This window comes from Barbus barbus (genome assembly GCF_936440315.1).
Source record: "Barbus barbus genome assembly, chromosome: 3".
NCBI lineage: Eukaryota > Metazoa > Chordata > Actinopteri > Cypriniformes > Cyprinidae > Barbus > Barbus barbus.
In genome coordinates, this window is record NC_136731.1 from 29,665,682 (window position 1) to 29,690,176 (window position 24,495).

Sequence of the window (24,495 nt, forward strand, 5' to 3'; positions counted from 1 at the left end):
AGAAGCTCATTTCCTAACATGACCGTCTGGACTTGTCAGCCCCAGGGATCAGCTGCTGATAAAGTGCTGTTTTAATGTCCATGTTAATGATGGCACAGAAGCCCAGCTGAGCAGGTTTGGCTGTTTAGCTTACGAATGTCACTGTATTTTATGGTTTTACCAGTGACCCAATTATTTTGGAGGACATATTTTTCCTAAGTAGATCTTAAATAGACTTCAGCATTCCCATTCATCTTAATGGCTGATGCATCAAGTTTTTGCAAGGATGTTTTTTGAGTTCATCACCTGAGCTTCACATACTATCAGAATTATCATGAGAATTTTCTAATCAGAAATTAGACATTAATGGTATCTCATGTCATATTTACAACTGGTGAATTCAAAGCCTATTTTATCATATATGAGACGCACTAAATCATCAACATAAGCAAAGCTTTGCTAAAAAATCTATTGCACACAATCAATTACATATTTTAGCTCATTTTGAGTCGCTAAACTAAATTTAGGTGTTTTTATAACTCCTTCCCCCCTTGCATATTCCCCTACTTCTTCATATCATATGAAAAGGCTGATGTATCAAATGAGACACAAGAAAAAGCCTTTTCTTTTACATTTTCTATAAAACATTCATTAAACCATTCCATTTATAAACATATGTTGTTCTGACTATGATTTCATATTTCAGGCTTTGCAAGGTTGAAAGAACTGAACATTTAGGAAAACATCTTAATTTGTGTTAAGGAATAAAGTCAAAAATATTTGGAACAACATAAGGGTGAGAAAATGACAGCATTGAGGATTTTTGTTAAACTGGTTTATTGATTTCCCGTTTTCAATCTTACAGGATTAGAAGGCGATCTTGAGATGAATTTTGTGGAACCGCTAATGTAACTAACAAAAGCAATTCAGTGAACAAATGTTAACTTTAGGATAAAAAAATTCTGCTTTTTAATCCCACAAACAAAGCAGTAAAAAGTTGGATTTCTCAAAACAAAAGCACATTACAAAAAAAAATAAATAAAAAAAAAAGCAGTAAAATGGAGCATCTAGCACAAACCCAGGGAATGTACAAACACAGAAGCAATAAAAACGATCGATGTTACAAGACAGCTCTTTTACTTACAATCCTGAGGTACTAGAGAAAAGGGAAAACAATTGGACTATTTATCTGTCGTTTCCAACTAAAATATGAGCGGGACAAAAATAAGAGCCACTCGTGAGAATGGAGCGTCTAGCTAACGGGACGAGTTGGAACTGGAGCGGGAACGATGTCGCCTGCGACCCGGAGACCTGGAGCGAGAACGCCTCCTCACGGGCGAGCGTCGCCGTGGAGACCGAGACCTGCAAAAAAGATGAACTGTCAGCTCTGACAAAGATGCATCGCATACGCACAGACACTAATTACCTGATAAGACACATAAAAGGAAGTCTGTCTTCTCTTTGAAGCATGAAGACGAATAAACAGAAATACGAGGTGAAAGGACAAATTGGATATTCGCACACTGACGTGAAGTGCAGACTAAAATGAAATTTAGGCCTGTGAGACAATTGGATGGATTGCTTCCCATTGACCTGCACAAAAAACACAGCATGCCAGTAGGACTAAAATACATTAGAAAAGCCAACCTTCTCCTCATGCGAGGTGGTGTGCGGCGCCACATGGGAGGCGGAGGAGGCATTCGGCGTGGAGGAGATGGTCTTCTCGGGGCAGGTCGTATCCTCTGGGCCAGGACAGCCGTGGCTGTGATTTCCTGACCGTCGATCTGACCTGAGGACAGTAGTAGTAGTATATATTTATTTAATGCCATGTCAGCATCTTAGGCTATTTTCATGGCAAACACAATTTCAAAAATACAAGTATAACAAATACAATAAAAACCAGCAAACAAACAACCAAAGTTAAATTCCTGAGGACAGTAATAGTGTTAAATATCCCTTACAGTGAACTGAACTGCAGTCACCTGTTAACATAATACTCAGGTTAATTAGTTTTTATATTCTTTGATTTTGTTAGTGTCTAAACTTTCAGTAATATTAATTTTAATCTAGTTTTTAATTTATTTCAGTTTGCCATTTTAATACACCAAGGTAAACAAGTTGAAAATGAGAAATGTGGCCTTGCTTAAACAAAACTTTTTTTTTTTGGGTAACACCAAAAAAAAAAGCAAGACATCGGTTACAGTACAGTATTTATTAATCTTTGTTAAGGTTAGTTAATTAAAATACTACTGTTCATTGTTAGTTCAAGTTAGCTCAGGTCCATTAAACAATATGAACAGATACAAATTTAATTTGAATAATGTATTAGTAAATGTTGAAAACAACATTAAAATTAATCATGTTTTAGACATTTTTAAGTGATAGCTCATGTTAATCTATTTAACTAATGGTAACTAATGAAACATATTGGAAAGTGTTATCATTTTGTAAATGTTTGTTTTAGTTAACCTTTGTTTCAAGTAACTAACATGTTTTTTTAATGGTTTTAGTTAACAGTAACAACCCTGCAATTGACTTAATTCAGTTGTTTTGTTTTTTATCCCCCCCACACATACCTCCATCCATGTGTTTGAGGGCTTTCTGGGCATCCTCTGGAGACTCATACTCCACATAAGCATAACCCTTTGACAGATTCGGGTGCAAACGGTCCGGGGGCATATCAATCATCTTGATCTTGCCGTAAGTCGAGAAGATCTCTTGAATATGTTCCTACAGGAAATCAAATACAGAAGCAGATCGCCAAAACACAATACAGCAGAAATGAGTAATGAAGTAAGAATAAGTACTGGTACACCAATACCTCAACATATTTAAATAAATCATTTTAAAATGCATGTGTAAACATGCTTTTAAGTGTGCTGTTTTTGTACCTTTTGCAATATTTGAGTAATAAAGTAGTTTTTTTATATATTAATTTATGAAACTTTTAATTTACCCATTTCTTAAATATTTGTGTCTTGAATATTTTATGATGCTGTTAGACACCTAAAAAAATGTTTTGAAATACTTAATATAAGGCAAGACACCAGATGAATAGAAAATAATGTAACTAATAGATTAATAGATATCACCATTCTTTCCCCAGCTGATTAATCACATACACCAAGACAACCGTTTTGTATTACACAGATCTTCTGAAATTATACATTTAAATATGCAAATGAGGCATTTTCAATTATGCACCAGTTTGCATACATTTCTGAACATTATATAAAGCCAATTTTGGAATTTTAGTTTGGTTTTGTTGTCATTAGAGCTAAAGGTTTTACAAGGGAATTTTGGATTTCACTTGATCACCACATAAATGAAAGAATACTGTCAAACACCATGTTTTTAGGGAAAAAAATTGGGCGAATGATATGAAGAAACCCCTCTGTAAGAACCAAAAGGATCTAGATAGGAATAAAACTGGAAAGTTTCTGTAGCATGTTCTGTAGTAGAAAGTTTCTGTAGCCTACAGAAATGGAGACTTCAAACTTAAATCTACAGACAAAGTGTGAAAGCTAAAGTAAGTAAAGTACAATAAAATAAACACTTAAACCCATAAAAAAAAATTTAATAAATGCTAAATAAAACTGCCACATACATCTCTTTAATTTGTTTATATTAAATTAAGCAATCATGACATTTCACTGGTACTAATGACAAAATGTTTTGGATCATGACAACATATAATATACAAAGAATATAGTGAATATTCAATAAAGGTGACTGAATAAGAAACACCAGAAATGTGATGCGCAGATCTTGAACCGTACCTTGGTTACGTTCCTGGTGAGTCTTCCCAGATGAAGTTTGGTGGGTTTGGGGCTCGGGCTCCTCCTCTTCCTCTCTTTCTCATCAGCCCGTTTTTGTGATTTGGACCTGGTTAAAAGCACAAGTTAAGTAAGTGCCATGCTTCATTTCTCATGAATGAAGTGTTTGGGTCAAAAAGCCCAGAACCTACTTTGATCGTGAGCGGCGTCGGTTGTCGTGGCGACGGCGGCTCGGGCTGGGAGACCCAGAGGACCCAGATGAACTAGATGAACGAGAGGAACTGGACGACCCGGAGCGGCTGGAACCAGAGGAAGAACTGGATCCGCTGGAAGAGCCTGAGCTGGAGCCAGAACTGCTGCTTGAGCTGGAACTGGACCTGAAGTCGAATGAGATGTGCATGATTAGAAAAGGGTGAAAGTATCACACAAACATGAACCCTGAACTCCGTCCCATCCAACCTGCTGCTGCTGCTGCCGGTGGATTTGCTGCGGCGCTTGCGGATCTTGTCTCGGCCTCGCTCCTTCTCCGCTCCCTCCTTTCCAGCAGCCTTCTCCTTCCCTCGTTCCCTGGGTTTGTCCTCCGAACGCTCCCTGCGCTTGGTCGGTGATGGAGCCCTGTGTGAAAAAGCGTCATATTTATTTAAAATAGCCTGCGTCTCATAAAAGAGTGAGTGATCGAGAGTTCTTCTAAAAGGAATTATCATAGTAAACAACCATAAGAAAATGACAAGAATACCATCGTAATTACTTTGTTTGTTTGTTTCAATGCAGTGCACATCATAAAAATCCAAATTAGATTGTTTAGAATAATTCAAGAATACAAAGCAATCTTTTTAAATCAAGTAACGTTAGTAAATATCAAGCATTTACATCATTCACCAAAAGCATTCACTGTGCAGACTAAAAAATGCACTTCATGGAAACTTCTAACGTTCTCTAAAAAAGGACAAAAATATATACTTTACTACATATAAATCCTTAACATTTGATGGCTTTATTTATTTTCCAGAAAGTACGTTTAATGTTATCGATTCGGTTCATTCAACGCGCTGAGCTAATGCTAATCCCGCCGATACTCAACCCGATTACGCAAAATATCGAAAATTAATAATAATAAACGCCGCTAGCATCTCTCTGCGTGCACTCAACCTCATACACGACACAAAACTAGTTCCATGTTATAAATATTTATCAAAATAAAGCGTCAAACTTACATGATGAACGGGCAAGAACTACACACTCAACGCTGTGCGTAACTCTCGTCGCGTCTTTACGACGTTTACGTGACGACGCAAGCGTGACGACGCTGATCCTGCGACAGGCGCACGGAGGCGGGGCGTGTGTCAATCATATGGCTGTGTCCAAATTCAGGGTCTGCATCCTCCTTAGGATCCTTCCTACCCGGTTGAAGGAGGAGGGATCCTCCGACGTCCGCAAAACCCGGAAGTCGGTATTTGTGAATTTGGACAGCCTACCCTTCTTTCAGTTCCCTCCCTTACCCGTTGCTCATATCCTGTCGCCTAGCAACCGTGACAGCGCCAAGCAAGAAGCAGGAAAATGGACAAACAAAGACTTATTCTCCTCATTTTAATTATTTTGGAAGAAATAAAGCAATTAAATAAATTAAATACTTTCTTTGCTCGTTGTCGGAGAGTTTTTTTATATCAGACTACAAGACAGTCACATCCAGGTAAGCCATTATAGCCTATTTTTATTTGTTTTTAAGTATTCTACTAATTTCTCCTACAAATTCATTGAGCCGAAGCATAAACTTTAGCTTGTTTTGTCAGAGAAACTCCTCTCCCACTCCGCTACCGCTCGCTTCGTCCGCCATTACGCTCTGCCGAAAATAATTATGGGATAGGTAGGACGGGAAAGGATCCACCACACCCATCCTTCCAATTCGGGGAAAAGGAGGACGTATTTGTGGGCCGCATTTGAAGGATCCTACGAATTTGGACAGCCTTCGTCGCGGCGCTGTGACGTAACATCCTTCAAATGAGTACTCCGAAGGATGCAGACCCTGAATTTGGACACAGCCATAGACTGTAAACACCTGCCGAACGTTCAGATCCATGAGAAAACCATGCATCATTTCCCCACTGTGATTTCCAGAAGTTACAGTCATTAACAGTTGAGTGAGACTCTTGAAAGAAACAGAAGTCGGTATTGTATTTTTTCCCAAAAAGAAAAAGAGCTTTACGCTTCACAGAATCTCTCAAACCCCTGGCATTTAGAGAGATAACAGAAATAGAAATAATGAACAAGTTAGTGAACAAAAAAAGAGAGGCGGGGCGTGTGTCAATGCAATAGAGTGGGGGAACTATGACGTCACTCTGTAGGCGGATCGGCTGTTAGCATGAAACTGGTTCCCTCGACAAAAACCCAATAGGATTTTCCCATAGGCTTTTGGATAATCGCAAAAAATAAGCTCTGTGTTCAATCATAGTTCATGAAACTTACACGTTTTGACCATCGAGATAATCTTTACAAAGTAATACAAATTTTATGAATTTTGAAGCCTAAATACATGCGCCAGAACTAAAAAGCTAACATTAGGCTATAAACGAACTACAGCACCACGGTCGCTCACCTTCAACGTCACCACCACCATGTTTCCGACCACTTTTAAACTTATTTTTAGAAACATTTTCCATGATAATTATTTACTCTGGATGAATTTTAATCCACATTACATTATATATATATATAAAAAACAAAAACATGTTTATACGTGCGCTTTTAGATAGTTTTCCTTTGGGTAAAAATATAATTTTTATTTTGCTTTACAGTTGTTATGAACGTTTAAAAATACATATGTTTTATAATTGATCCTTAAGTTTATTATCATAATGCATATATGAATGATTTTATGGCGCGCATGCGTACTCCTGCTTAGCACGCTTACCTCTTCTGAAGCTAAAATTCTGTGAAACCTAGCTATGGCTCTGTCAATTTCCAGCCTCATGTCCTTTTTCACAGATGATAAAAAGAGCATAGAGAGGGGCGAGAATCATAAATCTGGGCATGTAGAGCGTTGCAGCCTACACGCTGGTCTACTTAGCGGAGTTGTCAGGGCTAGCATGAGGGACAAAGTCTATCAAGTGTGGGTAAGTGCAGTCAGGGAGGGAGGAATAAATTATAATAATTAGTTACACGTGTTGAATGTGTATAACTGAATTTATATATAAAAGGCTGTTAAACAAGATGAACAATCACTTAGAATTATAGGTTAATATAATCATTTAAAATGATCCAGTTGAGGCCAATATCATCAACAAAGTTATTTTCCCAACAGTAACTATATTTTCTAAAGTTTGTTTTCTTCATATATTTTCTCCTGTTTTTTTTTTTTTTTTAATATTATTTTGTTTTCTATTTTTCGACTGGTTATCCACACCCCTAAACATGAGAACCAGTGGTATAATAACACAAGCAGCTTATAAAAATTCAGCCTTTACCACACATTTGTATTAGTGAGAGCTGACCAGAGATTAATAAATGCACTATAGCAATCAGTATTTTCAAATGTTAAAAAATACATAAGTAAAAAAACTGACACATTGTCATAAAATAGTTTTATTAAAATAAATTATATTCTGTCAACAATTAACATTAATCTTGCCATGACACAGGTCTCTACAGGTGATGAAGGCATGTCCCCACAATGTGAATGCCCACGTGGACACTACAAATGTAGTCAGGCAGCAGCATTAGCTATCTTTATATCATTATATCTTTGCCAATTTCAGCTGCACAGAAACCACATGAACCAAAAGGCACAAGAAACCAAAGGCAGCTAAGAGCGCACACTCGGTAGAGGAACTGTACCCCTCTTTTACTTTTGGGAAGATTGGAAAAGAGAGGTAACTTATTCTTGTAAAAGCGGGTTAGAATGAGTTCCTGTTCGGCGTGATGACGTTGAATGTCTCCGACAGCGCCTGTAGTCCCATTTAGCAACTTTTTAGCAACCGTCTTTTTAAAGAAACGTAACAGCTTTAAAAAATTACGAGTGGGGTGTAACTAGTGTGTTTTATGTCGTAGAATAAAAGGTGAAAGTATTTTGAGCCTGTGTGAACCACGGACCTTATTTAAGGGATTTAACCAAAATCCCATTCAAAAAACCCATTGACTCTGGGATGATGGAACCGGAAGTGCTAAAATGCTATCTCGCTTCCGGGTTTTCGCCTACAAAGTGACATCATAGTTCCACCACTCTATGGTCATGAAGTAAACCACTAATGTGTGCGTTTCAGCGAAACATGTTGTTGTGTAACTTGTGTTGACAGTATCAGACGCACGTACGGATATGCACGCGAGCTTTGCCATGTGACTTTACAATGGAGCAGATCGTCGCTTTAAACATAAATAAGAGCAAAGTCGCAGTAGGTGAGAGATGCTTGATTTCCATTGTGTTTTTAATGCACTAGATCCCTATTCCTTGTCGCTACATGAATCTCAACTTGCTCCCTGCTAGAAAATCGTAAGCTGGTAGTTTTTGGAAAATGGCAGCTGGTTTAACCCTTTTGAAAAAAGGTTTCTGGTGAAAAAGCTGATCCTGGTGGTCTGTGTTCCTGGGGTTTGGGGGACTTGGCAGACCAGCTAAAAAACAGTTTGAAACGTTGTAGCATTACTGTTTGAAATATAAACAAATAATAGGCGGTAAGCATATACATATATAATGTGTATGCTATAACGTTTCAAACTGGTATATGGTATGACATCTTTGAAAAAAAAATGTATTTTCATAATGAAATTCAAATAATGAATATAAAAATGTCAGAACTGTGTGTTTGTGCATATATATATTTTATTTAACTTTTATTTATTATTTATTTACATTTTTCAGTTTCCGTTTTATTTAAATGTAACCCTGAATCCATTATGAACAATCATGTTCATATATCAATGAGTATTATCAAAATATGATAATAAATTATAATTATCAACTAAATTCAATCAGTGTTTTTTTATATTTTATTATTAGTTTGTGTTTGTGTGTATCTCTTTTGTAAGTCCCTTTGGATAAAAGCTTTGCTAAATGACTAAATGTAATGTATGTATGTGTGTGTGTTGTTTTTATTTTTAGTTCAGTTTTAGTAATTTTAATACATCAAGTAAAACTAAATTAAAATTAAATATCTTATCTGTCTGTCTGTCTGTGTGTGTACATATGTGTGTCTATGTCCAATCCTCACATTTTTGTAAATATTTTATTATATCTTTTCATGTGACAACACTGAAGAAATGACACTTTGCTACAATGTAAAGTAGTGAGTGTACAGCTTGTATAACAGTGTAAATTTGCTGTCCCCTCAAAATAACTCAACATACAGCCATTAATGTATAAACCGCTGGTCACAAAAGTGAGTACACCCCTAAATGAAAATGTCCAAATTGGGCCCAAAGTGTCAATATTTTGTGTGGCCACCATTATTTTCCAGCACTGCCTTAACCCTCTTGGGCATGGAGTTCACCAGAGCTTCACAGGTTGCCACTAAAGTCCTCTTCCACTCCTACATGACGACATCACAGAGCTGGTGGATGTTAGAGACCTTGAGCTCCTCCACCTTCCGTTTGAGGATGCCCCACAGATGCTCAATAGGGTTTAGTCCATCACCTTTACCCTCAGCTTCTTTAGCAAGGCAGTGGTCGTCTTAGAGGTGTGTTTGGGGTCGTTATCATGTTGCAATACTGCCCTGCAACCCAGTCTCTTCTTCAGTATGTCACAGTACATGTTCCCTAAATGAACTGTAGCTCCCCAGTGCCGGCAGCACTCATGCAGCCCCAGACCATGACACTCCCACCACCATGTTTGACTGTAGGCAAGACACACTTGTCTTTGAACTCCTCACCTGGTTGCCGCCACACACGCTAGACACCATCGGAACCAAATAAGTTTATCTTGGTCTCATCAGACCACAGGACATGGTTCCAGTAATCCATGTCCTTAGTCTGCTTGTCTTCAGCAAACTGTTTGCGGCTTTCCTGTGCATCAACCTTAGAAGAGGCTTCCTTCTGGGATGACAGCCATGCAGACCAATTTGATGCAGTGTGCGGAGTATGGTCTGAGCACTGACAGGCTGACCCCCCACCCCTTCAACCTCTGCAGCAATGCTGGCAGCACTCATACATCTATTTCCCAAACACAACCTCTGGATATGACGCTGAGCACGTGCACTCAACTTCTTTGGTCGACCATGGCGAGGCCTGTTCTGAGTGGAACCTGTCCTGTTAAACTGCTGTATGGTCTTGGCCACCGTGCTGCAGCTCAGTTTCAGGGTCTTGGCAATCTTATTATAGCCTACGCCATCTTTATGTAGAGCAACAGTTCTTTTTTTCAGATCCTCAGAGAGTTCTTTGCCATGAGGTGCCATGTTGAACTTCCATTGACCAGTATGAGAGAGTGAGAGCGCTAACACCAAATTTAACACACCTGCTTCCCAGTCACACCTGAGACCTTGTAACACTAACAAGTCACATGACACCGAGGAGAGAGAATGGCCCAAATTGGACATTTTCATTTAGGGGTGTACTCACTTTTGTGGCCAGCGGTTTAGACATTAATGGCTGTGTATTGAGTTATTTTGAGGGGACAGCAAATTTACACTGTTATACAAGCTGTACACTCACTACTTTACATTGTTTAAGTGTTATCACATGATCAAACGATATAATAAAATATTTACAAATATGAGGGGTGTACTCACTTCTGTATGATATTTTATTCCTGTTAACATTATTTCAAGTACCAAAAATGTTTTTAATGGTTTTTATAATAGTTTCAGTTTTGACTTTAGTTAAACCCTGAATCCAACAAAACCCCTCTTACTTTTTTAATTTATTATGTGTGTGTGTGTGTGTGTGTGTGTGTGTCTGCGTACTTGTTGTGTACCAAATGTCCCCACAAAGATAGTAAAACCTAAATTTTTTTGACATTGTGGAGACCGACCTGTGGTCCCCACGAGGGCAAAAAAAGATTAAAAATAGTAAATAATGTCTATCTGAAAGTGTAACAATGCAAACAGGTTTTCTGTAAGGGGTAGGTTTAGGGTTAGGGTCGGTTTAGGGGATAGAAAATATCGTTTGGTCAGAATAAAAGTAATAGAAGTCTATGAAAAGTCACCACAATTCACAGAAACAAACGTGTGTGTATTTAAAAATCTGCAAATTACAAGAATATATATATATATATATATATATATATATTACTAATAACTACTAGCAGGGGATACGTAAACAGCATCAAATATAATGTTTTCAGGGAACATCACTTTTGTTTTTGCATTGATTTCAGGATCTGCTTGAACCAGCCAGCTTTGTAGTGTAAGCCCTGTGGTCTCCAGCATGGGTAGACTGGATGACGCTGCCAAACGCAAGGTGGTGGAGCTGCGGGAAGCAGGTTTGAGCTTCCGTAAGATCAAAGCCGTGCTGGAGCAGGAGAACATCAAGGTGTCTGCGCAGGCCATCTACCTTTTCCTGAAGGAGTTTCAAGGGAGAGCTCGAAAGGAGGATGGAGCAGCTGCTAACAGCAGTCATTCGGTGCCGAAGTCAGCGAGGGAGGTGGGCAGCTCTGAGACACGGCCGACTGGCTGGAGCGATCAGCAGCTGAGGAACCTCCTCAGAGAGGCTTCTCAAGTCGCTGCCTCCCAGCAGGCTGGGGTGTCCTTGGATGTGAGAGGAGGGCAGTCGTCTGGGACTGGTTCGGCTGGCATAAGAGAGACCCAAAGTGGGGAAAAAGATGAGGATATCCAGATTGTCAGCGTCACGTCGTTGGCACAGGGTACGCAGCACGCTGGCGTCCAAGGACTGCGTTCAGGAGTGGGAACCGGAGCGATGAGTGGTGCCAATTATGTAAGACGACGACACACGCCTTCACCTGCCAATCCTGTGCTAGTGGCTCGCAAACGACTGCTGGATAAGGCTTTGCTCCATAGAGCACGGGTGGGTGCAGTGTATTGATATACATTACATATACATACACCACTGTTCAAACGTTTGCGTTACATTTATTAGCAAAGAACTTAATACTTTTATCCATCAAGGGTGCATTAAATTAATCAAAAGTGACCGTAAAGACATTTATAATGTTACAAAATTCATTTATAATACAAATTTAAATTAAAATTAAATTTTAAATAAATGCTGGTCTTTTGAACGTTCTGTTCGAAGAATTCTGGAAGAAAAATGTATCAGTTTCCAAAAAAACAATACGAAGTAGCAAATGTGTTTTCAACATTGATAATAATCAAAAATAGTTTTTGAGCAGCAAATCAACATATTAGAATGTTTTCTGAAGCATCATGTGACTGAAGACTGGATAATGCTGAATGATGCTGAAAGTGTACCTTTATTTTCATGATAATTAAGCACATTACTCCTCTAATTCTCATGACTGTAATGCAAAAAAGCTATTTAATGACAAATTTCATTACAGTAATGTATGTAATATATACAGTACAGTAACAATACGAAGTCACATATAGTAATAGTGCATTACAGTAATATAAAAAATGTAAATTGCAATGCATTTTTTCATTATGGGATTATTAAATTGCTTTAAAGTATATTTTAAAAATGAAATTATTTATGTCATTTCTTTACAATAAAAATTACTATTGCAATAATTAAAATTAAAATGTGCACATTTCAGGATAATGCAGTTAATTAAAAAAAGTGTCACTATGTCATTCATATATATATTTGTTTATTAATTATTTATGTGTGCGTGTGTGTTTGTGAGTTTAATCATATTTCATTTTTGTGGTTAAGTTTTTTACCATAATGTGATTTGTGAAGGTCAGAGACAGCGTTCCTCAGAGCGGCCAGCAGGTGTCGCTGTCAGTGAGACGAGACCCATCCTGTTTCTCTGGATCTGAAGGCAGAAAGCTTGCCTTGCCTCAGACATCATCTTATGACCTGACTACAGCCAGACCTCCAAACATAGTAAGTTATGACAATCCAGTACTATTATTATTAGAGGTAGATAAAAATATATTTTTATAACCAATAATAATTATTTGTTGATTAAAGTCGGCATGAACTGGAATTTGTCTTTTCTTCCCTATTGTGACATAAATCAAGTGAAACGGCTTCTCGAACAAGAAACGGGTCGGGCCTTAATTTTGTCCATGGGGAATTAATTGGTTTGCAATTGGTGGATCTCATGATGTGAGTGACAGGTTGATCCCTCCCTCATGCCAGTAAACATGTCATCAGAGAAGAGATGTCACTGAAGAGGGAAAGAAAGTTGAATACGAGGCCACATTAATAAAAATAAATGATGTTTACGAATAAATGATTTATAATAAATAGTGCAATATTTTATAAAAATAAAAGAACTGTCAATTTTGATTTCATGGTGACTTTAAGTATACCATCCCATAACCAATATGCAGAATGATTTTTAAATAATTTAATAAAATATAAATGTAATATTAATGTTTCATTTATTATTATTTCTCATCATTATATAGAAAGAGGGCTTAATTAAATCTTTATTTCCCAGAGATCATTGCACCAAGGAGCCAGTCCTCAGAGGAGGTGGCTGCACCAGCGGGTTGGCGTTCCCGTTCGTGCTCCTCAACCCCCGGCGCGTGTCGGCATCCGCCTTCCCGACCCATCCACCTCTGGGACGACATCCCAAAATCCAGCCCCCCCTGCACGGGTCCAAAACGTGAGCAACCAGCCTTCACCTCCTCCTCAGCGGAGCGGCCTGGACCCTGGATCCTTGAGCGGCCTGCAGGAGCAGATCCACCTGTTGGGCTCTGAGCTGAGAAGTTTGGGACTGGCGTTGAGAATGATGGTGGACCATCAGGGCCAACTGGAGAGAGAACAAGCCCAGCAGACTCAAGTCCAAAAGCAGATCCTTAGCACCCTGCAAGATCTCGCATCCAAATTCGAGCCTCTGCCGTCCACATCTGCGCCAGCGTTACCAGCATCTTGTTCCCTGGCCTCCTCTGCGCCCTTTGGCCAGACTGTGACCGGTCAGGGTGCTTATGCTCAGTGCAGCCAAGCTCAGACGCGATACAACGAAATCCATGATTCTGGTCTAGAGAGCATTGAGGTGTTTTCTCTAGACCAGCTCAGCCCACCCAGCATGAATGGGTTTCAGCAGTGCCCAACCTCCGGCGGGCCCCCGTTCACCCGCACGCCAACATTCACGCAAACCCACACTCAAACATTTGCACCCCAGTACACACAGCCGCACACAGACTCCTTTACAGGGATGGATAATAAATCAGTAGACATGCCCTCCACCAGTGCAGACGGGTCATTCCAGGCCTGTAGCCCCCCTAACCAGTCCTCTAGTCTTCCAGTTTCGCCCGAGCCCGAGCTGAACATCATTAAGGTGGAGAACGTCTGATAAATGGCTAAAATCTGGACTTCACGGTCCAAATACTTTGGGCTACAATGTATTTTATTCTACACAACTGTTTTAGCTTCCCAGAGATGTAAAAAATAAAATTTCCCATGTTTTTCATTTTATTTAATTGTATACAGTAATTTTGTCTTTTTTATATGAAATGAAAATAAATATCAGTAGACCTAGTTTGTGCTGTTATTTTTGAATTTCTGTTTATTTAAGCACAGAATCGAACCATCTGTAGAAATGTGTGGTAAAATACTCATTGGTTTGGAATATGAAAACCTGAAAACAGCAAAAGTTTGTTGAATTATTATTTTTTAGATGTTTCATACAGGTACAGTTTATTCTAAATGTTATAAGTTTGAAATAGGAATGTCTGTTTTAGAAATAAATATTTTTATCATAAATGGTATGACTATATATATATATATATATATATATATATATATATATATATAAATGCTTATAAATCAGCATTAAAACAAGTATAATGTTTAAAAAATAAAATTAGACTGAAACTTTTGTCTGACCTTAAACACATTTTTATTTACAATATAACCAGCCTATGCAACTTTTTTTGGTAGAAATTGAGCAAATGTTAAATAATGATCGAATACAACATAAATATTACAATAATTGTATTTTTGCCCTGGCCTAAATCACTACGGTAAGCCTATGAGCTGTCAGGATGGATTTCGCACGAAATTGCATACTTCTGTCATTCCTATGCGTGTTTACCAGATATTAGTAAATAGGCCTGAAGATGGACAGGTTATTACTAAATGCAGTGGAAGGAGGACATATACAAACTGGCAGCCACAACAAATGAACGTCGAACCATAAAGAGTTTGCAATCAAATAGAGAGAGCGACAGAGCCAATAATAATCACAAATTCAGATGTAGGCTACTTTTAGCTTGCACAGCATCACATTTGTTATGTATGGTTTACAAAACAGTGTTTAGGCCTATGCTGGTAACGTTAGTTTGTACTTTAGTCTATTTGCCTTTATAGCCTACTCAACAAGTTACAGTGGTTTCTATCTCGTTTCTTTATCTGATATCTGATATTGATAGCAGTCCTTAATGTAAAGTTGTTTGTGAGGTAACAGCTGTCAAATCTGACCAGCAGGGGGCAAAACAGTTCGATGAAAGAGGGTCGAGAAACATAGACATTGAACAAATGGCTGACAAATGAACAAAAGAAAATGACCAAAAATGTTTTTTGTTACAGTGTCTGTATACTTTATTTAATTATGTTCATTATGTAAACAAAATCTGTTTTCTGACAAAGAATTATTGAAGAGGAAAGAGCTGAGAGAGGCAAAAATATTTGCATGGAACTGATAAATTGCTTACTATTATGAAAACAACAAATTATGCAAAATTACATGCAAGTAACCCTAAACCAAACCCTAATCTTAACCCTGGCCTAACCATATAGTGAGTACATGTAGTTAATTAATATTACTCAGTATTTAAATTAAGGTGTCCTATTTATATTACACTGACCCCTTAAAATAAAATGTTAAAGTGTAAAAATTTTTTCAGTAAATAACATTGTACTTAGGTGGTTTCTTGAATAGATCACAGTTGAGGTCACTTCTTGTTGAAGTGGTTTTCAAAGTGAACACAGTATCACACCAGAGATAAGGCTGATATTTTCTTGTCCTAACAGCAGTGACTTTAAACTTATCATATGGAGGAATCAGCACCTCTCTCTCATCAGGATACCTTGAATATTTTGTAATATCTGCACCTTCACAAGTGTAGATTTCAAAACAAGGTTTAAATCCAAATCCTTGTGCTATGCTACGATCAAGAGAAGATGAAGTAAATGAGCCAAAGCGAACCTCTTTGATCAGAACATACTTATTAAATTCAACACTAGTACCACGATAAGTTAACCTGCATCCATACTGTGTTTTCTTCAGGATCTGTATTGCTTCTGTTAACAGAAAGTAAAGTGAATACCATTTGTATATCTTGTGTTTGTACTGTTTTTTACCGTAACGATTGTAAGATTGAAATGCTGATATATATTATTATGACTGTACACATAAATGGCGATTAAATGATTCCTTGTTAAATAATCTTTTGGGAACTTGACAAACATTTCACCCACTTGCCAACCAATTTTAAATTAAGCCGAGTTATTGATTTCTTTCATTAGATATGTTGTCTTCACCAGGTCATTTTCGATTTACAGCCCTTATATTGGTCATCAACAGATTTCAGTGCCATATCCAATTTCAGTCCTTCAACAGCAGCTCTGTGATCCTGCAACAGGAATCATAATAATCAATCATCAGTATTCATGTCTGTAATATTCACAGAACGGCCAGCTTACCTGTCCTAGAGCAGCTAAAATGAGAAGAAGAGTTTCAATGATCAGCAGCATCTTGATCCCTTAGATGGACCGATCTTCATTTAGGGGTGCTCTGTCATTATTGCACTAATTTGACATTTTTATGTGTTGTCAAGAATGAACAAGAAACAGTAATACTAGGTTTGTTAGAGCAGAATCAGGACGACACACAAGAAAAACTCACTTCACAGGTGAGAAGAACTGATAGAGTGGCTTTTAACACCTGGCTGTTTTTACATTGTATAAAATCTATTAATACACAAGTGTTTGTATTATATATGGACCAATCATAAAAAACACATAATTAGTCAAATATATATATAAAAAAATAACATTAGTATGATGAACAACTCATAATTTTTAACTACAGTATGTAATTATTAGCTTGCATATTGGTTGTTTATTAGTACTTAAGCACATATTAATTCTGTATTCTGCATGATCATATTCTGCATCCCATAATCCTAAACTTAACAACTACAGCGACTACCTAACAAGCTATTAGTAAGCAGTAAATTAAGAGTTTATTGAAGTAAAAGTCATAGTTAATAGTGAATATGTGTTCCCCATTCTAAAGTGTTAAATAATAATTTAGGATAAAAATGATTGGTTATTGTCCAGCAGTGTACTTAATGTGTTATTTTCTTCTGTATGTCACTATTCCCTGTATGTACATGTTTCAAACACTGCTTTATTTGCTATAGACGGAGGCAGAAGTGAATACAGAGTTGAGAGTGAATGAGGCAGACAGTTTCAGTGAGGCTTCAGAGGTAAAGATTATTTACAGCATTGTCTATGATAAGATATTTATTTTAACATAGACTAATCAGACGAATGTATAATAGAACAGAACAGAATAAAGGAGTATGTGAATGTGCAAGTATCCATTACTGTGTGCCATGTACTGTACATACAACACACACAAAATACAATCTGAAATATGTAAACAATAGTACCCTTATAAGGACATCTTTGTAACTTATACTCAAAAAGATGCATATTAGTACCCTAGAGTACCAATATGTACGACTATGAAACTTTTTGGGGTAAATAAGGTACAAAGATATCCTTTTAAGGGTAATGTCCCAGTGACAAGCTGTTGTATTTCTTTCTTTCTTTCTTTTTCTTTTTTCTCTCTTTCTTTCCTTCTGTTTTATAATCATATATAATAATATAATCATAAAGCATATTAAGCAAAAAGGTATGATTAAAAATAAAACCTGTCAATTAGACAAGGGTTAACTGAAAAAAAAAAACAGGTATAACACTAGACATCCCCCCCCCCCCCACTTTTGAAATGATGGCTACGCCCCTGAGGCTAGGGCCATATATAAAATCACTCTTGACGCCACTGAATTGGGCCACTTAAAAGTAACTTTAATTAATAATGTTAAAATTATGCAAACAAATAGTGTTTTCTGACAAAGAATTATTAAACTAAACCAAGAGGGCCAAATGTTGGAATTTGTGTACTTATATCTTAGATGCAACACACTTTTTTCAGGACTTTCATTGCCAGTCTTTTGTTATTGTACTGGTTGGTTCCTTGAACACAGTTCAGGTTACCAGAGCTTTTCAAAGTGAACACATTTTCACACCAGATATCTTTCTGACCTATTTTCTTGACAGCAATGACTTTAAACTTCTCTTATGGAGGAATCAGCACCTCTTTCTCATGAGGAAGCTTAGAATATTTTTCCACATCAGCTCCTTAGATTTCAAAACAATATTTAGATTCAAAATACTTTACTCTGTTACGATCAAGAGACGATGATGCAAATAAGCCAAAATGAAACTTTTTGTTCAGATTCAGATTTTCAGATTTGTGGTACCACAAAGTTAATTTTAATATTTCGAAACATATTTCAGGCACTGTGAGATCAAAGTAGAGCTGAATTAATCCTGATGCATCAAGCTCATCTGATGCAATACTTGTGAGGGTCTTTGTAGTTTCAAGCAGGACAAACTCTGAGTTCCTGTCTGTCTGTCTAAGATGAGTAATAGGAGACTTATGTAACCTACATATTTCAAAATCTTACACTCAAAAAATTGTTTTATCAACTTATTTAAATGGTTTCTACACAATTAAATTCACACAAGACTAGAAAAATTCATTTAAACTTAACATTTTGCTTATGAAACTGAATTAAAGTTCTCAATTAATTACTACTGAAGTCTTTTCCATTTACATGTAACTGATCGCTAGCAATAACATTTTTGCCTAAATGTAATGGACAGACACTCCTCACATGAAGAGATGCATCTCATTGCACAATTTTTAGCAACTATTGGTCATTTAGCTCCCAAACCCTTCATATATATTTATATGAAGAGTCCAAATGCAAAAGCTTCTAAGTGCCTAGTTTTTTTTAAAGAACCCAAGGTAGGTAAAAGTCTAAGATATAAAGGCAAGCTATTCCAATGCTTTGGGGCCACCACTGAAAATGTCTGGTCACCACTCAGTTTTAATCTTGTCCTAGGGAAAATCATCTAAAATCATCTGGTTTGATGACCTTTGTTTGTGTACATCTAAAAGATCAGTTAAATAAGAGTGTGCCAGATTGTGTAAGACTTTATATACTAAGATAAGTAGTTTAAAATCGACTCTGTAGTGAACTGTAAGCCAATGTAAAGTAGCTAAAATGTTGTTATATGCTAGTGTTTACGAACACAATAATCAATAATCAATTGATTATAGTCAATAATCTATCAGCAGCATTCTGCACTTGTTGGAAGCGAGTTAACAGCGATTGGCTCACACCTGCATAAAGAGAATTACAGTTTTACCTTAGCTAGTAATATCAAATGAAAGAAACAAGACTTAAGCACAGTGTTTATCTGTTTTTCAAATTTCAGAGAGACATCAAACTGAACCCCAAGATTTTAACTACCGATATACAGAAAGGAGCCAAGTTCCCCAAATCAGAGAGGACTTGAGACTCTCCAAACCAAATTTCATCGGTCTTACTTTCATTTACGTTTACAAAATTTGCTGACATCCATAGTTTAACTTCATGCAGACATTTTAGAGATGTAATTGTTCTCTTATCCTGTTTCTGAAAAGGTAGATATACCCGAGTATCGTCAGCAACACAATGAAAAGAAACTCCATGCCTTTGAAAAATAGAACCCAAGGGCAGCATATACAGTAAGAACAAGATTGGACCAAGAATTGAACCTTGGGGAACACCTCAATTCAATGGAGCAGATTTAGAATAAGATTACCTGATTGTAACAGAACTGTTTGTTTAGTTTCCTTTTTGTCCTTATTTGGTTCTTCCTGTTTTAGTTTCTGACCTAGTTCTGTTAATTAGTTATATGCATCACATGTGTTCGATTAATTACCTTGTTTCCTTGTTTGTTCCTCTCACTTTAAAAGTCCTCAGTTCTCCTTGTTTAGTTGTCGGATCTTAAGTTATCAATGGTTTATGTGAGTTGATGCTAAATAAAATCTCTTTTGTTATTCTTTGTCGAGCGCTCCGATTTCTACAACCACCAACCGTGACACTGATATTAACTGAAAAGGTCCTATTAGAAAGAAACCAGATCTGAGCCACTCAAGAGCTATGATTCGGATACCCACAGTCTTTTCTTAACGAGTAATAAAGATATTGTGATCAATAGTATCGAATGCTGAACTTAGATCTAGTCAAATTAAAATCACAGAATCATCAGAGTCAACTGGAGTTAAAATGATATTTAATACTTTGAGCAGTGGTTCTGTGCTGTGGTTTGCTTTAAATCCATATTGAAATATTTCAAAGATATAATTTTGAAGTAGAAAAGCCTGTAACTGATTTAAAACGGCCTTTTCTAGGACCTTAGATAAAAAGGTAATTTAGAAATGGGATGGTAGTTTGATAAAACACTCGGATCTAAATTAGACTTTTTTTCAAGAGGGGCTCTACGATGGTATGTTTAAAGCTTGCAGGAACTACTCCTAATGTAAGATTTTTCTTTACTAATGTCAATAGGCTTGGGCCGATCATCTCAAAAGTCTTTTTAATAATTTTTGATGGGATGATATCATGGTAGCAATTTATAGGTTTCAACTGACCAGTTATCATTGATAAAGACTGAAGTGAAAGAGGAGAACATTGATTAAATATCACAGACGTGCAACTAGTAGACAGAGAGTTAAAAGAACAAGGCACAATCTCCATTCTAATATCGATAGCTTTCTGAACAAAGAAGTTTAACAAATCATCACACACCGTAGTAGGAAGAGCAGAACAGATGGGAGAAGGATTTAGTACAGAATTGATCGTATTAAACAACACTTTTGAATTCCCATTATACCTCGAGATTAACCCAGCAAAATAGTTAATTTTAGCTATTTTTTACTGCATTCTGGTAGGTAACTAAAGTATCCTGTAAAATTTAGTATGACACCTGAAACTTATCCTTCTTTTACCTACACTCTGCTCTCCTACAAGCTCGTCTCAAATTTTGTGTATCCTCGTTTAACCAAGGATCAGATTTAGTCTTACCATTCTTAGCCCTTAACGGGGCTATAGAGTTTAGAAAAAATTAACAGGTAAAATTTAATATATCAAAGGCCGCATTTACATCACAAGAGCCATCAAGAACTCCAAAAATGTCAGATTCAGAAAATAAGGTCTTAAACCTCTCGATGGCAGCTGTGGTTACATAATGAACCTGGCGAGCTGGAGGACAGATCTGAGTAGGGATAACCTGAGTGACACACAAAGTAAAAATACTACTGACAATAAACATATGCTCTGAAAAAAGTGAGTTTTGAGTTTTTATTAATTTATAATATTTATTCCTATATGTAGGTTCAGTAATCTCACTTTAATGGCAATGAATAGGTTCTTTTCAATTATTGTGATTCAAAAAGACTTAAGTATAAATTAAGAAATTTAATAGACACATATAAAATCACTTTGAGGCCACTAAATTGGGTCACTTAAAAAGAACTTTATTTTGAACAAATTGTGTTTTCTGACAAAGAATGATTATCGAACTAAACCGAGAGGAAAAAATTCTTTACACTGATTCATGTGGAAGTTTAAAGCACTATTCAATGCTCAAGATAGTATTTTGTTATGGTCTTGGCTTCTTGTTTCTTGAATAGAGCACAGTTGAGGTCACTTCTCTTACCAGAGCTTTTCAAAGTGAACACAGTGTCACACCAGAGATCTTTCTCATCTCGTTTTGTCCTAACAGCAGTGACTTCAAACATCTCGTATGGAGGAATCAGCACTTCTCTCTCATGAAGAAGCTTACAATATTTTGTTAGATCAGCACCTTCACAAGTGTAGATTTCAAAACAAGATACAGTTCCAAAAAAACTTTGCTATGTTACGTTTAATAGAGGAAGAAGTAAATGAGCCAAAGGAACTTTTTCTGATCATTCTCTATAAATTTAAGATTTGTACCACAAGTTGAATAGCATTTCTTTTGTGTTTTCTTCAGAATCTGTATCGCATCTGTTAACAGAAAGTGAAGTGAATACCATTTGTATGTTTTGTTTTTGTATCTTTTCTTATCATTACGATCAGCTTCATTAAACTCCTTATGTACCCCAAGACCTGAGTTAGTATACACATAAATAGCGAATGAATGATTCTTTGTCAAGTTATCTCCTGGTGGCTTGTAATTCTTTTCAGCAAGTTTCCAAGCAATTGCAAATTTAGATTCAGGGTTAGACATTTCTTGCTTCATATATTTTGTCTCCACCAGTTCTGCCATTTTCTCTCTACAGACCTTATATTGATCATCAACTGAATTATTTGCCATATCCAATGAAAATATCTGTCCTTCAGCAGCTGCTCTGTGATCCTGCAGCAACAGGAATCATAATGATCAATCATCAGTATTCAATCATCAGTCATATAATAATCATAATATTCATATAATAATGTAATATTCATACTAGAACACAAGTTTGCCTGTCCTAGAGCAGCTAAAATGAGAAGAGCTGCTTCAATGATCAGCAGCATCTTGATTCAGACATCCCTCAGATGATCTAGTAGATCTAGTGAAGAACAGATGCTGAAAGACAAGAAACAGAATTTCACAAATACTAAATCTATCCCAGTAATATGCTGCACAATAAAAGTGTTCATCAAATTCTGACAATAAATCATGCCAAATATGCAATTAAACCTGTGATGTTCACTGATATATTGACCTTGACCTATACTGACCCCAAAATTACCTGAGAATATTGTGTCTGTTTAACTTTACTTTTCAAAAGTTCAGGAACAACGACGAGAGGAGAAGATCAGAAAAGTCAATCGCTCACAGACAACAAACCAAGTGATGAGAAAGGTTATTTATATAATTACAAATGTCTTTCTGTGTGCATTGCGGGAAACAATAGGTGAAGTGTGATCATGGTCAGCTTATTTGCCAGCTCTTCAAAATGCAACACCTCTGAGAGTCTGGTTTATATGTGGTTTCACACAGGACAGTTCCTGTCATGTCATTACCAGAAAACAGGTTTGTTTTGTGATAGGCAAATGCTGATGATGGAAATATGAATCTGCAGATACAAATACATCAGTTAATTAATTCTTGATACTAAGTCACACCAGATACACTGTATCTTTAACAAATATGTATATCAGAAGAGTAAATGCAGCTGCATGCCGCAAATACCTGACATGCACACGTTAAGCATCCCCTGTTATGAATTAAAATAATAGTAGTAGTAAATATTTAATAATAAATTGTCTAAGCTGCCTTGATATGATTGCTATTTAGATGTCATAATAGAGAGTAGCCTACATTTATATAGACTAACCACTAGATGACAGTAGCCGCACATTTATCTTGAGGAAGAAGCTATTGTGTTAGTTTTGATAGAGCTAAGATGGAATAAAGAGGCACATTTGTTACAGTTTCTTCAGGTAAGAAGGTAAGAAACAGTACATGCTTTAAGATTTCTCATAATGCTTTGGTGAAGTGAGCGTGCCGTAAGGAAGAGAAGTTCCCGAATACTGTAGAAATGATGGAATGATGGATGGTAAAACACTGCTCAAAAACTTAAGTCAGGGGTAAGTCTGGAGGGCCACTGTCCTGCAGAATATAGCTCCAGCTTGCCTCAACACACCTGTTTCTATGCCGAATAAGACCTTGATTAGCTGGTTCAACTGTGTTTAATCTGGGTTGGAGCTGAACTCTGCAGAACAGTGGCCCTCCAGCAACAGGTTTGGACAACCCTGACTTAAGTAAACAGCTAGTTTTGGTTTAATTCAAGTCCTTAGTCATCATTGTTACATGCTAAGAAAAGACACGACACCTCCATGTGGTTTTGGTAGTGTGATAACCAAACCTCTCAGTATTTTCAGTGAAAAGTGACAATGACACAAAACTTACAAAGGGAAGTGAGAAAGGTTATGTGTCATTCGAAGTAGCAGAAAGGTATTTTGTGTGTAGATAAATGATAGAATAGAATAGAATAGATTTTTTTTGTCATTGTTTTGAACAAATAAAAAATAAAATAGACAAGAAGAGAGGTATTCCAAAAGGTGAAGTTTTCTACTTCAAAATTCCAGTGTGGTGTGTGTGCATGTGTACTATTGCACTTGTAGACCTGAGACATTGGTTTATTATTCGATAATGCTTGCGAGCAGAAGGAGGGAAGGAGGGAAGGAGGAGGATTTATGCATTTGACTGTCTGTGAGAAGAAACTGTTCTTTAATCTGTTCTGTATCTTTTCCCAGAGGGCAGAAGGGAAAACGAGTGATGTCCAGGATGAATGGGGTCCATTATGATACTACTGGATTGGTAGGTTGCACCTGCTGCAGGTCTTTTCTCTTCTGTGCAGCTGCTGAACCACACACACTGTGATGCAGTAGGTCAGAAGGCTCTTTGTATGGGGAAACATCAAATTCTCCAAAATTGTTCACTAAGCATGCGATTAAATTTCATATTTGAAATCACCAAAGAAATCTGATAACAACTGTGTCATAAATGTTGTTTCTTTTGCTCAAATAGCATAGCATAAGAAGCTTATTTCTCAGGCTAGACCAGC

The 24,495-nt window shown here is 36.9% G+C and overlaps 2 protein-coding genes and 2 pseudogenes across 4 annotated transcripts; 1 reads left to right on the top strand and 3 right to left on the bottom strand.

Moving 5' to 3' along the window:
• Positions 1 to 794: 794 nt before the first annotated feature.
• On the bottom strand, positions 795 to 5,204 carry LOC306844752 (RNA-binding protein with serine-rich domain 1-like). The gene is made up of 7 exons (XM_079377133.1): positions 4,970 to 5,204; positions 4,215 to 4,370; positions 3,947 to 4,132; positions 3,759 to 3,864; positions 2,556 to 2,709; positions 1,627 to 1,768; positions 795 to 1,341 (listed from the first exon to the last, which is right to left on the bottom strand). Coding segments are annotated over exons 1-7 (852 nt in total). The 5' UTR covers positions 4,972 to 5,204; the 3' UTR covers positions 795 to 1,235.
• Positions 5,205 to 7,922: 2,718 nt separating this feature from the next.
• LOC306845926 (uncharacterized protein) lies at positions 7,923 to 14,417 on the top strand. The gene is made up of 4 exons (XM_079378944.1): positions 7,923 to 8,144; positions 11,053 to 11,699; positions 12,555 to 12,701; positions 13,264 to 14,417. Exons 2-4 carry the CDS (start codon positions 11,103 to 11,105, stop codon positions 14,119 to 14,121), a joined length of 1,602 nt encoding a protein of 533 aa, XP_079235070.1. The 5' UTR covers positions 7,923 to 8,144; positions 11,053 to 11,102; the 3' UTR covers positions 14,122 to 14,417.
• A 1,252-nt stretch (positions 14,418 to 15,669) lies between these two features.
• LOC306858678 (NAD(P)(+)--arginine ADP-ribosyltransferase 2-like) lies at positions 15,670 to 16,523 on the bottom strand (annotated as a pseudogene). The gene is made up of 2 exons: positions 16,473 to 16,523; positions 15,670 to 16,402 (listed from the first exon to the last, which is right to left on the bottom strand). The product of its transcript is annotated as an NAD(P)(+)--arginine ADP-ribosyltransferase 2-like (transcript).
• Positions 16,524 to 21,534: 5,011 nt separating this feature from the next.
• Positions 21,535 to 22,456, bottom strand: LOC306858684 (NAD(P)(+)--arginine ADP-ribosyltransferase 1-like; annotated as a pseudogene). Its single transcript has 2 exons — positions 22,406 to 22,456; positions 21,535 to 22,295 (listed from the first exon to the last, which is right to left on the bottom strand). The product of its transcript is annotated as an NAD(P)(+)--arginine ADP-ribosyltransferase 1-like (transcript).
• Between the last annotated feature and the right edge of the window lie 2,039 nt (positions 22,457 to 24,495).

What these genes read in the sequence shown, in the direction of transcription:
- LOC306844752 (XM_079377133.1), bottom strand. An exon ending in CGACGCCGCTCACGATCAAA is followed by an intron (nt 3,865 to 3,946) that starts GTAGGTTCTGGG and finishes GCTTTTAACCAG; the next exon opens with GTCCAAATCACAAAAACGGG. An exon ending in TCACCAGGAACGTAACCAAG is followed by an intron (nt 2,710 to 3,758) that starts GTACGGTTCAAG and finishes GATTTCCTGTAG; the next exon opens with GAACATATTCAAGAGATCTT.
- LOC306845926 (XM_079378944.1), top strand. Translation starts at nt 11,103, where the DNA reads ATGGGTAGACTGGATGACGCTGCCAAACGCAAGGTGGTGGAGCTGCGG. An exon ending in CTTTGCTCCATAGAGCACGG is followed by an intron (nt 11,700 to 12,554) that starts GTGGGTGCAGTG and finishes TGATTTGTGAAG; the next exon opens with GTCAGAGACAGCGTTCCTCA. An exon ending in CAGCCAGACCTCCAAACATA is followed by an intron (nt 12,702 to 13,263) that starts GTAAGTTATGAC and finishes TTTATTTCCCAG; the next exon opens with AGATCATTGCACCAAGGAGC.